This window comes from Gymnogyps californianus, chromosome 13, assembly GCF_018139145.2.
Source record: "Gymnogyps californianus isolate 813 chromosome 13, ASM1813914v2, whole genome shotgun sequence".
Taxonomy (NCBI): Eukaryota; Metazoa; Chordata; class Aves; order Accipitriformes; family Cathartidae; genus Gymnogyps; species Gymnogyps californianus.
The window spans coordinates 13,324,712-13,340,094 of NC_059483.1; the positions used below are offsets into that span (position 1 = coordinate 13,324,712).

At 44.5% G+C, this 15,383-nt stretch overlaps 1 protein-coding gene across 1 annotated transcript in view; it reads right to left on the reverse strand.

Annotated features, from left to right (window-relative positions):
* Positions 1-9,708, reverse strand: part of MGLL (monoglyceride lipase) — a 64,442-nt gene extending 54,734 nt beyond the window's left edge. Inside the window, exons 1-2 of the mRNA XM_050904693.1 lie at positions 9,492-9,708; positions 8,777-8,915 (exon numbers count right to left, since the gene is read on the reverse strand). Of these exons, the coding sequence (XP_050760650.1) occupies positions 8,777-8,915; positions 9,492-9,501 (149 nt within the window). The 5' untranslated portion in view covers positions 9,502-9,708. The remainder of the gene's footprint in view (positions 1-8,776; positions 8,916-9,491) is intronic.
* Between the last annotated feature and the right edge of the window lie 5,675 nt (positions 9,709-15,383).

A 15,383-nucleotide genomic window follows, 5' to 3' on the forward strand; every position in this document is an offset into this window, starting at 1 on the left:
TTTGCAAAGGGTGCAGCTAGGCTTGTTGTAGAGTCACGTAACGCAGAGATGAATGGGACCTGAAGAGGTCCTCTGATCCATTACCCTGTCCCAAGCAAGGATCAACCCTTCCTCCCACTGCCACGTAAACTGAAGCACAAGAGGTAAAAAGCCTTGCCCATGGCAACACAGCACACCAGAGGCAAGGATGGACACACAGCGTGAGGCAAAACCTGACCCTACAGCAATCAGTGGGAGTTTAACAGCAGAGTCAAAATGTCACCGTGGGTTCCCTGAGCTCCAGCCCTGTCCTACATGCACAGGGCCACCGTGAACCTGGAAACAAAAACTCAATTTTCAAAAAGCTTTCTGTCCTAATGAACTTGTGGGCAGCTAATAATGTCAGAGGGATGATCTGTGCATTTTCAGGACAACCTCGGTTGAGATGCTTGGTGCTCCTTGCTAAAATGATTTGTGAAGAGCCAGAGGATGACTGAATGCTGGATCGCTTGAATATCCTTTTAATAAAATGAGATTATGAATGCTGCTCAGAATACAGTTTTTAATACTCCAAATATTGTAGACTAGCTCTCACACAAAATTGAAAAAATGAAGAAAAAGCTTAACCATTAAGTCAGCTAGATGCTATCTCTACAGCAATTTAATTACTTGCTGCTTCCTCATCACTCCTCATGCCTTTAGCTCAGCAAATTAAGCCACTGCAGATTTCTGGAATTTGACAGTTGAATTTGAAACCTCACTGAGACAGTTTTGAAAAATAAAAGTAAAAAATACGTTGAAAAATTATAAAAATGACCTCATTTTGCCAGCTGGTGAACTAGCGAACCTGCTGGCACCTACAGCAAATTAAACCAACTTTCTGTTCTAAAAAAAGGCCAAAGATTTAATTTTTATCCCCTCACTCTGCAAGCTTCAAGCTTGATCAAGGAAGAAAGAAAAAATACAGAGCAAGGCCTTTTATCATAGGTCAGATAGATGGCTGCAAAAGATCAGTAATCTTTCTTGCCTACCAAATCTACAGTAGTTTGTACATTTTCTCCTTACCCATCTATACACAACACTGGAGCAAATGATTACTACACTATTACCTGAATGTTTGGCTTTAGCCCAGTTGTCAATATTTTGTTTCCCTTTTTTTCCCCTCTCTCTTTTCTTTCTTTTAACCGATTCCTGCTGAGACAATTTACTTGTAGCTGAACAGCAGAGAACAGCTAATGCATCACTTAGTAGATTTTTTTTAAAATCTCTCTTCAAACATCAAGCACTCTTCAACCACCAAAACCTCAAGGAATAACTTACTTTCTCTGGCAACTTTCATCTAGGGACTCCAGACCCAATTTATATCACTTGCCTGGATGATTACACCCAATTTGAGATGAGGAAACAAAAGCACAGAGAAATTAAGGGTCCAATTCTGTAAATCACTGGTCACTATGTCACTGTCTAATGACTGTCTTGACCATGTGTTTTGCCTGTTCTCTGCTCCTCACTGACTTCTTTATTCTGTTTTCTGACATTAAATTTTCTAGGTCTAGCAAGCTGCCTTTGCCATCACTTAGTATGGGCGGATTCAGAGGCTCCCATCATCAGGTGAGCACCTGTCAAACAGAAATGAAGATAGCCCCTGGCTGGAGAGCAAGTGTCTGTCACACAGAAGGGGAGTCTCTTTCATTCCAGTGGAAGTACTCATGCAGTTTGGTGTTACTCAAGGTCTTAGGACATTGAAAATGGCTACATGGCTGCTACTGCAAAAATAATGAATCCCTTTGGACACAAACGTGCTGCATCTGTCTAGGAGAAACAAACACATCCCCAAGTAGAGCACACTCCAAGACCCATCCCCTCTCCTGCCCCTAGCTGATGTGGACAGCCCGTAGGAGTGTGCCTGGAGGCAGGAAAATCTGACTGGAGTGCTCTGGCTACCAGGACTGCTTCCAGTGGCCCTTCCCTGCCTGTCCCCAAGGCCACACCTTGGTACCACTGTCTGGACAGTGAGTCTGGTCAGCTTTGAGATGCCTTCCTGACATCGCCACCCAGTGATTCCCCTAGGTCTGGTTGCTTTAGAAGATGTTTATGGTTGGGACTAGCCCAAGGTTGGTATTCGGGATTGTTGTGCCAGTACTTCTCTTCCCGTTAATGTAAGTGAAATCTTATTGATCTGCAAGAAGAAACCCTGGGGGAGAGATAGTTTTAATGATGTCAAAAAACTTTACTTACCCTGGTGCTGCTAATTTCCTTCCTATAGGATAATAAGCCATACTGATACAGTGTCAGAATGTCCGTACTGGTAGAGTACAGGCCAAGGGTGTAGAGGTATAGTTAAGGATACAACTGGGGTGTGATGAGGTAAGGGACCTGCCTAAGCACATCTTAAGGAATGTCATGGGCAGGATGCAATACTATCTCCTTGGATACTTAGGAGAATCAGCCATTTGCTATCAGGGTTGTGTCACATCTCTTGGATAAGGGACAATAGGAGGTTTAAAACACTGATGGCTTCCATTCAAGTGGAAGCACATTAGGACAATGGCATGCCTGAACCTAGGGAAGGCAGCTCAGCCAAATGTGTCTGCAGGGACAGCTCTTAGAACAATGCAATTTCCCTAGAAGAACAGAGATCAGATGTTCGCCCTGGCTCTGAAAAGCACAAAGCCACAGCAGCTTGAAGGGAACTTGCAAGGAAACACAGGCCAACTCCTCTGCAACAGGCACCTAGAAAAAATACCCTCTTCTAGCCAGTACAACTATACCAGCCAGCTCTTGTTGTAGATATATTCGTGGTGATCTAAAAGAGCTGCTGTGTGTTCCCAAGGGATGTTCGAGGGTGCTGAAGAAATTGAGGCAAGGAACTGTGTGCAGCTGGTTTTATTCTTTTGTCTAAATGTACACATCTCTTGTGCTAGTGAAGTAAAGTGCTCTTGCGTCTGGAACCCTGATAAGGTTGATGAGTTTGTCTGCTTCAACTGTTGCGTCACTGTCAACAAATAACTGGTTTAGAGTGCTCCCAGTTTGATAAGCTGAAGAAAACTTATGCACCAGAGTCTGAGAGGAGAGCCAGTGCAGCGTCTGCTCAGGATAAAGAGACCTGGAGGGACAGGCAGGGCTCTAACTGCTGAGTGATCAGCTAGGGGATCCACCAGGGTCATGGTACAAAGCCAGTACTGATCATCACACTTGTAATCCCATTAAAAGCAAATGAACTATTTGCATGAGAGAAGCAAGGTTTGCTTAGCCTTCAGTCTCTGGCAGAATCATGAGCAGAAATTGAGTTTTTCAACTCAATCTCAAGATCATTTTTCTTCTTTTCTCCTATCTCTACCTCTACCTCTGATAATCACTGTGTTGGACAGCACCATTTTCGAAGTTCATCAGGTGGCACACTGAGAACCAACATTGATTTTGCTTCTTTTGCTGCTGTCTCAGGACCAGGATGAAATTTTACTGCTTTGAGATTCACAACAGGGAACTCCTAAAGTCACCTTATTCCCGCACACCAGTGTCACAAAGTTGTACACTTGTGCTCAGAGGCTGATCTTAACAGGGCAATGAGCAAAAGGGGCAGTTTAATTACAATTGTTATTCCCTTTGTTATTTGCCTTTTTCCTTGGGTTCTGTGGAATAAAAGGCAGATTTGCTTCTGTTGAACATTCCTGGGGGGACTGAAAAAAATTATCCTACTAAAAAAGTCTGTTCGAAATATCTACAGCAAGAACCAAAGCTGCTCTCCTGTCTGTCAGAGTCCCTCTTATGTGAAGGTGGTTTGCTAATTTGCCCTTCCTCTGGAATCGCATAAGAAATCATAAAAGGATGCCCCCATTCACCGTGAATAAGACAGTCACATGGAGCAAAGAGAACATAGGCATTAAAGGAACACATACATGGCTGATGAATAGAAGGGAGGCTTTAGAAATTCAGGCAATAGCAATACAGCAAGCAAAGCCTGGAATGTTGATTTGACAATGATAATTGTTATTTCCCCTTTGCACTGTGTACGATGTGATCAGACACACAGAGGGAGCTGAATTCATCCTACAACAAACTATGCCGACATAAGTCACTTTGCACCATACAAGTTCGGCCCTTGTGCATTAGTTTGAAGTTGACCTCATTAGTACAAACAAAAGTGTTCTTCAAGAGCGACACTGAATTGGAAATTCCTTTAAGTATTTCTAGAGACTAACACCACACAGTGTAATTAAAGACATTACAATTAGTGACTTGATTCCCTTTGCTTTGACTTCGCTTTGGTTTATTTATTTATTTATTTTATTTGGAAAGGTCTGAAAGTCAAATTCAGCTTTGTCATCTGTTCATGCTGGGAGCTGTGCTGTTCTTCTGGAAATGCCATGGAAATGCTGGTAATGAGGTGCCAAAATCAGCAAGCAATATTCACAATTTAAGGGCCAGTTCAAATATAAAGGCAGTTTGTATTTCTTCACCGCAGGCACTTCTGCAAAGTCCTTGGGGAAGAGAGAAATATATTTTCCCCTTATTGGCTTGGCCTTTCATTGCTAAGAAGTCAGAATGAATGACAGGCATTTTTCAAAGAGTAAAACAATAAAAAAAGTAAATAGAAAAGCAGGTGCTTTTTGTTTGTTTAATTTTGTATTTTTAATCACACTTGTCAGGTGTAGAACTGAAAGAACTCCCACAAAGACACTGTTTACTCAGACAATTGCAACTCTGTTCACTTAAACTATGGTCACGATGTCTAAAGCTGAGCCAACCCATTTTAGTGTACATTAACAATCGACCAGGAACACATCTGTGACCCACACGTGTCTCAGCTTCAGGCAGCCTCCTCAGGCAGACCACTTCAGTTGCTGGCAATCATCTAAGTGCACCTAGAGACCACTACGTGGAGAGACACACAAGCATCATGCTAACTAGCCAGATAATGATTTCTGTTTGATAGATGAGGAAGCTCAGATACAAGGATGTCTGGAACCCACATTTTCATAAGCATCCTCTAGCTACAAGTGTCTCAAGCTGCAAGTGTCCAACCTAGAGTGGCTGATCTACAGGGAGAGAGTTGATCATCGCTTTCTCTGTCTGAAGTCAATGGTGGCTGCAGGCTATTAGCACCTTTGAAAAAACTACTCTGGGTCAATAAATCTCACAGAGTTTAATTGAGGTCAAGCAGAGGGGCTGAAAGTGCCGCAGAACAAACTGTTTGTGCTTAGCTAGGCAGTGACAGGAACAGCTGAAGCATCCAGAAGAGGCTATGGGGATATAGAACAGAGAGGAAAAGAAGGTCATCTCTGATCTTCTCCAGGCCCTTTAGGGGCCTCAAAGGAAATGTCTTGACTTCTCCTCCCAACTTTCCTTCCCCTTCCTCATCCCAGCTCTATTCTTAGCAGCTTTGTCTGAGAGCTGGGAACAGAGCACGGTTTCTTAATTCCTCACCTCCTATTACCTCATATTTTGACTCAGACTGCCCAGGGTGGTGGCAGAGGTTTTAACCTTGCATGGAGACATTGTTTTTGTTTACACAAAAACTGCTTTCCCATTAAGTAGGATTTCCTCGACGACTGGGACACGCTATAGGCACGAGATCAATCTGGTTTGGTACCAACGATTTATTTCCTCCAAACAATATTACATGCTCCTGAAAATGCCCTGCCTTGCCCAGAACTTAAGCTTTGCACCCACTAGTGAGCACTCAGTGCCAAAGAGTTACCTGTTTTCATGCTCCACAAATCCTGTTGTTGGCACGATACATGAAAACACCACCAGAACATACTGCTTTTTCTTCCCTGCTGCATTCAACAAGACCACTTAATTACATCTTAAGATGAAACTGGCTCAACAAGTTGGGCAGCTTGCAGGGCTGCTGGCCAGGGAAGTCGCACCTGCATTGCTGCCAGCAGACAGCAATAGAAGACGACACCCAGTCCCCAGCTCCGCTGTTGGGAGTGACTTCCCACCCAAAAAAACAAGTGGAAAACACTGCCGTCCTCCTTCCTTAGTCCCACTACTACCTACTCTATCTACCCCATCTAATCATTATGACATCTGAGTGCCTTTGTGTGTCAGCTTCCTGTGAAGTAATCACCTAAATCCCCCTTCAAAACAAAGCGGACCCTGCTGAGGAACTCACAATAGGTGCCTTTCACTCGCAGGACAACCTTGGCCTCGGTGGCACTTACAACAAAGCTTCCATATGTGCACCAGTATGGGCTGATCAGTCAGTTCAACACCACACAGGATCAGAGCCTGGATATTTGTGAGCACGAAGCAAAAGAGCCTCACAAAATTTTCCCATCTTCCTGACAAATCTTTTTTTAAAAAAAATACGCTACAGCACATTAGTCTGCCACAGCCTTTATCCACCTTTGTGGGTCTGTTTGAGGAGATAAAGGAGAAGCAGAAGCTCCGAGGGGCGATGCCTGTCGGTCGGCCCCACTCTCAGAGACTGCCTAGCCATTGTTTGCTCTTCAACCCCAGGCTAGGGCTACTTTTTAATTTTTCCTTTGGCAGATATCCCGGTTTTTCCCCTCTCTGGGGGAGGGATCAAGGATGATAAGTTCTATTCTAATAGAAGACAAGTCAATGATAACCTTTGGGCATCTGCAGAGACGAGGTATTTCTATAGCCCTAGCTGGGATTAGATGCATAATGGATCAATGAAAGATCCCACCGTTTGACGGTTATAGCGTCATTCATTAGCGTTAAGATTTGAACCTGAATCAACAATTGAGTTAGAAGATTGAAAGAATTGCCTTCAGTATTTGAAATAGAATAAATTGTAACGGGCCTGTAAAAGTCCCCAGAGGTCTCTCTCTTTCTCTCCCTATACATATATATATAGATCACTTTTGCTGAACATTTAAAATTAGATGAAAGTTGCTGAGCTTCTACATATGAAGCAGGAAGAGCTGAGCTACTTATGAAAAGTGAGAGGGGAAAAAAAAAAGTATTTTTGGTTTGCCTATCAAAGCACTTCAAGAGCATTCTTGACTGTAGGATCCAGGCACTAACTTGTTATTCAGTCACTTACCATCTCCCTCATACATAACAATGCAAAAAGATCTAATAATAAACAGTACGCCCCCTCCTTATACACAAACATGCAAACACAAACACACGCACGCACGCACGCACGCAGGAACCACTTGTAAATGAGCAACACTGATCCCATCCACTTTTGTTGTCACAAAACTAGGGCAAGCTCGCTCTCAATTAACTGCTTGATGCACAGAGCCCCCCCCCAAAATTAACTACCCAGAGGACTTAGACACCAAGTTTTAACTCTCAGCTCTTTATCATCCTTTCATTTCTGGATCAAAGTCCCATCCACTCACTACTAATTTGCTAAGAAATTAAACATGAAAAAAGAAAGCAATTCCACAACTGGGTGAAGAACGTTGTGGGCAGTTGATGATTAATTAGCATTATAATACAAGACAGCCTGGTTTCACAGTAGAAGCTTGTTCTGACAGCATTTTTTTTTTCTGTAGAGGAAATCTTCAGGTTGGTGCAAAGACTATGTAAAGCATCAGTGCCAAAAACTTTCCTCCTTGTTTCTGAAAGGCAGTGCGTAGAAGTAACTATAAAATGCTCTGTGGACCAGGTGATCTTAAACCAAGAGCCATGCCCTATAGCCCAACCAGTGCAATGGAGCTAGAGTGGGGTGGCTGCACTGTCCTCCCCTCTGGGGACAGTGTGCTTCGCTGCTTGCCCACCTCCCAGCTCTATGTTATTCCCATTGCCCCTTAGTTTGGCAGGCATAAAACCCAAGGCCAGCTAACCTGGACCCGTATCCATCTCTCAGCGCAGCTGCAGGCTGATTTGGACACAGGATGATGTCTAACCTGTTGGGTGGTCAAGGAAAAAGTTTGTCCCTACTACAAATTAAACAACTTTTTCCTGTGACTGTTTTCTAGCTGTATAAAATCAATGTAGCTTTTCCTGTTGGCTTGCAGAAAAAGAAAACAATAAAACAATATCCAGATTTTTATGAAGTAGCTACCTATATAACTAGTGGTAGCAGAGATACATGCCAAGCCAGCAGATACTGGGAGGAAGAAGAAAGATCATAACTATGGGAAGAACAGAGATAGCTTTCTACAGCAGATCATAATCAGCACACAATCAGCATAGAAAGCTATTACAGTAAAGGGATTATTTAAGTTATGACAAAAACATTAGAGAAATTTCTCTATCTGGTTTCTTGTCTGTGTTTATTACTGAGGTCAGTTTTGAAATCGCAGTTGCCAGTGAAAGAGCTCCCTAAATCATTTACTAACTATAAATAAGTAAAAAAAAAAACCAAGCCATCAGTCAAAAAGCAATGCAGTCAAACCATATTCTGCCTGTTGCCCTGAGATTTTGGCTCCTACTGTTGAAATTGAACTCAGATGCTGATGTTTAATTTGTTGACACTGAGAAAATCAGAAAGAGTAGACATTCCTAAGCCTGTATCCCATCCGTCCCTGATTGTCTGTGCTATTAGTTTGAAGATAGTTGTTTATTACTGATAGGCATCAGCCACCTGTACGTGCCGGTAGCATACTGAACTGCCAACCAAGCCAGCTGTGCATGAAATGACAGTGACTCCATGTTTTACATCTGTAAGGCCGACTTGAGTGAGTAAAGATTTGAAGAATACAGTCTTTACAGTAGGGGCTCTCTCAGATGAGAGAAATCTCTCTAGTGGCTCTGTAAAGCTCCATGCACGCAGCCCTGTAACGCCAGTCAAGCTATAAATAATAATTACACAAATAGAGTCTTATTTACTGATAGTAAAAAAGGACATTTGCTTGAAAGTGCTCACCTGGGAGTTGCTGCTGGCTTCCAATACCTGCAGAAGAGATACTGCCCATCAGCATTGACAATATGGGGCAGGTCCTTGTACGGGATGTTTTGAGGACTCCGCTTTGGCGAACTTTCCTCTGGCATTCTGGAAGAATGACCTGCAAGGTGTTGGAAGAAACAAGACATACTTTAAAACAGGTGAAGGCAAGATAGAGGCTGATGGGCTTGGTAGCCACAGACATTCAAGAAAGTCAGTCAGTAAGGCAAGCACCACTGATGGAAGTCTCCCTCCAAAACCCCAGCCAAAGAGCCCCCAAAATCTTTACTGCTTTAAAACAGAAACGTAGCATTTTGTGTTCAGAAAAGGCTCACATTTTGGGGGAGGGCATTGGAGGGGGAGGGAAGGAGGGAAGATCCATCCACCATCACTACTTCATTACAGCTTTCTCTCCCCCACTTCTCCCATCTGTGTTTATTTTGCATCATTTTGTGAAACGGATCCCAAAAAGAATATTTTAGCTGCAATCAAGTGCAGATTGTGCAGCAACCGCTACAGATATGAAAAGACAGCTGCATAAAAGATTTATCTCTGCCTTAACATCTCCAAAGAACAGCGGATGGTACGCAGCAGAGGTATCTGCCACCGTGTCATCATTAAGATCGTCTCTGACATCTCAAACAGGAAAGTGGCGGCGGTGGGGAACGAAACATTTCCAGGAGAATTTGCAACAAACCTGTTTTCATCCTGTGCAAGGGTTTGCATTCTAGTGAGGAGCCGGCATCGCAAGTCAAATGCAAGCAGATAAGGCTTTTTGCATCTCGCTGCGGGGATGCATTCACACTCCGCCAACCACGCAGCCCCCACGGTCCCCAGTGGGTGCTCGGCGGGTCCCTCCCGGGCAGCTCCGGTGCGCCGGGCGGGCTGCGCGGGGCTCGCCGCAGCTCCTCTTCCCGGCTCGCTCGCTCTTTGAGGAAAGTCGCTTGGGTAATTCACCACTTCTTGTTCATCACTTTTTTTTTTTTTTCCTCCTTCTCAAACAAATTGCGTGTGTGGGCTGAAGTGGCGGTGGTGGGAGGGGAGGTTGGGAAGGGTGGGGGAGAGGGAGGGCTGACGAGTGGGAAAGCTGCAGTCCACTTTCCAGAAGCTGCTGCACACACATCAAAGGCACCTTGAACACATGCAGCTGGAGCAGCTCAGAAAGTTCCTGCCGCTGCAGGTTGTTTGCAACTTCACTTCCTTCCTGCCACTTACTGTTCGGAGGCCACGGCGACGGGGGGAGGCGAGGGAGGGGGAGCCCTTTTTCTCAAAGCGATCCCCGCTGCGAAGCCGTCTCGCGTGTAAGCGCAACTTCCCCAGCCCCTCGCTGCCGGGCGGGGAGCGGGCGGGAGGGGAGGAGGAGGAGGAGGAGGAGGAGGGATCCAAGCACCGACGCGATCCCAGGTCGCAAGCCCCGCACACGCATCCTCCCGCCGCGGCGAGGCGGGCAGCCTCCCCGCTTCCCCCGGCGGAGCCGAAGCCGGGCGGCTCCACCCCACGCTGCGCACCGGCTGCTCCCGGAGGCAGCAGCGGAGGGGCGGGCGGTGCCGCGCCGCGCCCGGGACGCGGTCGCTGCTGCCCCCCCGGCTGGGCTGGGCTGGACTGGGCTGGGCTGGGCGCCGAGCGAGCAGCGGTGCCCGGCGGGCGGGTGGTGCGGCGGGCAGGGCCGGGAGCGGAGGAGCCCCGCCGTGCCCCCCCGAGCCGCCTGGGCGTGGGGAAAGGGGGGGGGGGGGGGGGAGAAACCGCCGCCCCCCTCCCCACGGCAGTCGCGGTGCGGGGCTGCCCGGCCCGCGGGTGGGTCCTCACCGGCTGAGCCTCCGTCTGCCTCCCCGCTGGCTTCCCATGGCTGCCGGCGGCGGGGGGGCAGGCAGCCGCGGAGCTGCCCGCAGCCCGTGCCGCCTGACGAACCCAGAATACCGGGCTCTTGCCATAGGAGTGGCAAGACTGACTGCCAGCAGCGGGCTTGGGTGGCCACGAGTGACACCCTGGGAGCGTGGACGGCTTTTATACGCTGCGTTCAGAGAGGGGAGACTATGAAGCCGTGCTGCCTTCTGGGCTTCCCCGGTCTGAACCGCTCTTTGTAGTCCCAAATCCAGACTTCACTGTTTGCATTTAGATACGCGGCTCTTCAGACTTTGAAGCCACGCCGGAAAGATTGAGTCTTTCAGATACTGGTTCAGAGGAGCACCCAAGCCCCTTGCCTTGCGCCCTCGTTCATGGTAAAGGCAATTTATAAATACAGGATATGATTTATACACACGTAATCTAATAGTGCACCTAATCACCATAGATTATATGCAATACATATGTTGCAACTGTGTAATTAGAGATCTATTTGATGGTATATGATACTTGCTTATAAAAATTGTCACAGCAAGGTTCCCTGAAGTTAAAATAGCTTCCCAGCCTTAAGGCATCCCGATACTGAGTTTTGTCATTTAATACTGGTAAGTGCTTAGCATTTATTGAGCACTTTTAAATTGTTTATATTAAGGGCACAGATGCAGGTCTTTTATGTTTCATCAGGATAATATTATAAACTTTAATTTTGACATGCCTACATATGCTTAGAGGTCTCAGGCCTTTTTAAGAAGAGGCAGCTATTAACAATATTTTTTAAAGCTAGGCAATGGGCTCACTGAGTCCAAACCTGGGAACAAAGGCTGAGGAAAGGAAAGGAATATATGCCAACAATAATAACAATAAATGCAAAACCTCACAGATGACCCATATAAAAATAAAAAGGAAATAAAAAACAGATCTTTTCCTCTTTCAGTGTCATTTATATTAAATGCCCTAGAGGGGGTTTAGTTATAAACGGCAAAAGCAAAATTACATATTCCTGTAACTGCTGGTGTTTGAAAAAAACCCCAAACCCAACATTTATGGTTGTTTGTAATGAGTGAGATTTAGGTCAGATGGGGTCTTAACCAGAGCCCTGGGAGCTGTTCTTGGAGGTGTACAATTTGCTAGGCCAGCTACTGTCTAAGCACGGATGGGTGGAATTAAAGAGCTATCACAAGCCAGCTCCAGAGTTGGAAGAAGCAAAGGCATATATATTTATTTAAAGGATACAGATCAGATAATAACTGGATTAAGAAGAAAAGAAAGAAGGAAAGAAGCCTCTTCCCCTGCTCACAGTTTATCTGCCAGGAACACTTTACTGCTTCCCTACAGCCATCCATGAAACCTGATGCCAGGAACAGGCTCCTCTCCCCCTGTGGTGCCAGGAATATCAGAGTTCCCAGGGCCGGAGGGAGGTGGGGGGAGACAAGGAAAAAATATCTTTCTAAAACTCAGGATAAAAATAGCATCTGAAAGAAAATGACCTTTGTTGGGACACGAGGGCGAGATCCTCTCTTTGAGAGCCTGCCCTGGTCAGTCCAGATATACGATTCCCTCGATATCCCATTAACCTCCGTGTAGCTGATATTGGAGGCAGCAGGACTGTGGTCCAACCTACACTCTCTGCCAGGCCCAGATTCTCACCATTGCGCAGGAGCGGAGCATCAGCCGACTCCTCCTTCCCTTCTCCCCAGCTTCCCTGAGCCCCCAGGAATCTGAGGACATTTCTTCCCATAGGTAGCACACCCTCCCCTATCTCATGATAATGTCATAAAAATGAATGAGAAGCAACTGCTGACTAGTTACCTTATTATTTTATGGAGTTTAAGCTGTGAATGAAAAGCCACCTGAGAAAACTGGATTGGGTCTGAGGAATTCGCCTAGCTAATATCCAAACAATATACAGGGCTTTAGCAGAGCAATTATTGCATACTAGCTCCCTGTGAGAAATCAAAGGGATGTCTGAGCATGCAGTATTTATGAGATTGTAACATCTTCTCTTGTCTCAGTGGAGTGAAATACGTTTTGGAAATACAGTTTAAGCTAAATCAATTTCTTAATAAAAAACAGAAATATACTTGGTGAATCTCTACACTAACTCAGTAATTGCTTAAGCCTTGTAGGGAAAGGTGTTTGGTTTATTAAAGGCTGAGCCTTGCTTAATTTAAGTGTCTCCATTGACCCCCAAGGTACCCACAGGAGTATAGAGAAAAGGATTGCGCCCTCAAATAAGGCAAATTTTAGGAAATGAATCAATTGCTGGAATGACAGAGAAAACACATATAATGAAAACTTGTTATCACAGCAAGGGGAGAGAGAGAACACGCTAGAGAGAAGAGAAAGGGGAGAGTAGGATGGATGGGAGACAGCATAGCGGGCTGGCATGTAATTCTGATGGTGAGGTAAGAGAATGAGACAGGATTTTCTCTGTCGTTAGGTTTTCATTCACAAAATGAGTTTTTAATGGATCATATCCTATTGGCGTGCAAAGGTAAACAGACTTTATGAGATCCTTCTGCTCTGGTTGACAATACCACGCTCTTAAATGGCAAAGGAGTACTTTTGTTTGAGAAGTGGATTTGATGGGGTGTGGGTGCTAAACCATTTGGGATTCTGCTCACCAGGACCACAAAGAGAATTTTTGCTGACAAGAAGGATGAAAAAAATGATAGAGGAGGAGGAGGACACAATAATAAAATATCTAAGAAGTATGTGGTTATGGAAGAATCTGCTCCAACAGAAAAATGCTGGAAGTTACAGTAGTCAGGGAGCAGCTGGAGAGAGCAACAGACAGTGCAAGCAAGAGAGCACATGGGAAACAATGGGAGATGAAGCATGAAGGGGAAGAATTAAAATCAAGTGAAAAGCAAAGAAGCCAGTGCCACTAAAGCTGTCAGTTTAGAGTCATTATTTTGGTTTTGCCTTTCTTTTTGGCTATTTTTTTATTTATCCCTAGCCAGAGTCCAGTCATTCAGCTTTACTTATTTGTGTAATCTGCCTTTGCTTGCCTGTTGGTATTCCTGATACGACATGTATGGGGATGAGACAGGAGGAGGGGCTGGGATAAACTGCTTTCGTTTTCCTGTAAAATAACAATTTTAATGCTTTGTAGCCAAAAAAATAAACTTGGTGTCAGGCAAATTGGATTGAGGAAGAAAATGTTAAAGGGCAATATTTTATTGATCAGGTTAAGCTTAACAATATCAGGAGAAATTATAACTAGCTTGGCATTGCTCTGCAATTCTGCAGTTTCATGTACCTCTTCACAAATTAGTGCCAAGTGAAATGGAGGAAGGTTGAAGCGTTAGCGCAGGGATATCTGAGCATCACAGAAATTGTTTGCAGGCTTCCACTGATTTGTTGCCCATCAGTAATTTCACTTTCCCTAATCAGTGGGAATAGAATTATTAGATTAAGCTACAAGTGGTTTAACACCCCTAGATACAAACTGCAGTCAAGTAATAAAGTATTTTTACCATGTAAATGAAAACAATTAGTGGAAAAAATAGTCCTTATTTTTTTGTAGGTAATAAAAATTCTGCAAATCATGCTGTCATTAGAAGTTGCTTACAAAGCTGTGACTGCAAACAGTAGCTATATGAGTGAAGTGATTAGTATCTTGCCTGTGCTCCTTATTTGACAGGACCAAAAATACACACTTAAAAATACACTCTTTCAATATAGGTTTCAGTCCTTTAAACTGATGTATAGAACATGACCCATCCTACATAGATGCTAATTTGAGAGCTGGTTGTTTTTAATTACAGAAGCAATACATGTTTTGTTTGGCGGTTCATTTTAATAAAAAACCCACAAGAATATTCATATCAGATTCTGAGGCACTCTTAGTATGAAATATATAAAAGGCATCCTCCAAAGTTAGGAAATTCAAAATGAAAGGTAGAAATTCTGCCCTAAAGCTTTGTCTGTAGAGGGGAAGTTGATAGAACTATTCTAGCACCCCTCTTGCTTGAGAATAACTCTGCCTTGGGAATAAATATGTTTTTTATAAAAGTCTGGAATTGTGTAACCTTAGCAGCGTCCCAGCAAGGGAGCTGATCCGCACTGGGTGCTGCAGAGAACAGCTCGCTCTGGGTTTTCTCAGGCGCACAAGCCCCTGGTCCGTGGAAATCGCGGTTAGGTATTGCAGGTCTCGGGCACTAGAGGGCACAGCCACAGCTTCGCTGTGCCCTGGGAGCCTGTGGACATGTTAGCCCTACCAAATTCCCCTTCCTCCTGATTTCTTTTTTGTTTGTTTGTTTTAAAATCCTTTTCCCCTTTATCATGAGAAGGTTTTCTTTAAACACTTGTCCCTTTTTATCTGTGCGGCCCAGTATTGGTTTCTAAATAAAAGTTTCCTGTGCTGGTATAAAATTAGTCCAATTTTCCTTCTGGATTCATTCACATCACGAGAATAAACTTCAGTGGTTTATACCCTGGACAAGCACATTGCTGCAGCACTTGACGGGAAATCCTGTCCTTGTCACTGTGAGGACAGACAGATTAATGAGTCTGTTACGGGATGGCATTTCCTATTTTACTGCGATATGACTGCATGTAGCCATACTACTATTGATAAAATGTTGGTCACCTCAGCAGAAACAGGGTTTTCATGGCAGAAAATGTAATTAAAAGCCGTCTTAAAGGCAAAAGTTCTAAGCTTTGAATTTTAATATGCATAAAAATCAGAATAAGACTTTATAAATTTTCTCCGGATGGAATTACAGTCTCAATTTTGAGAAGT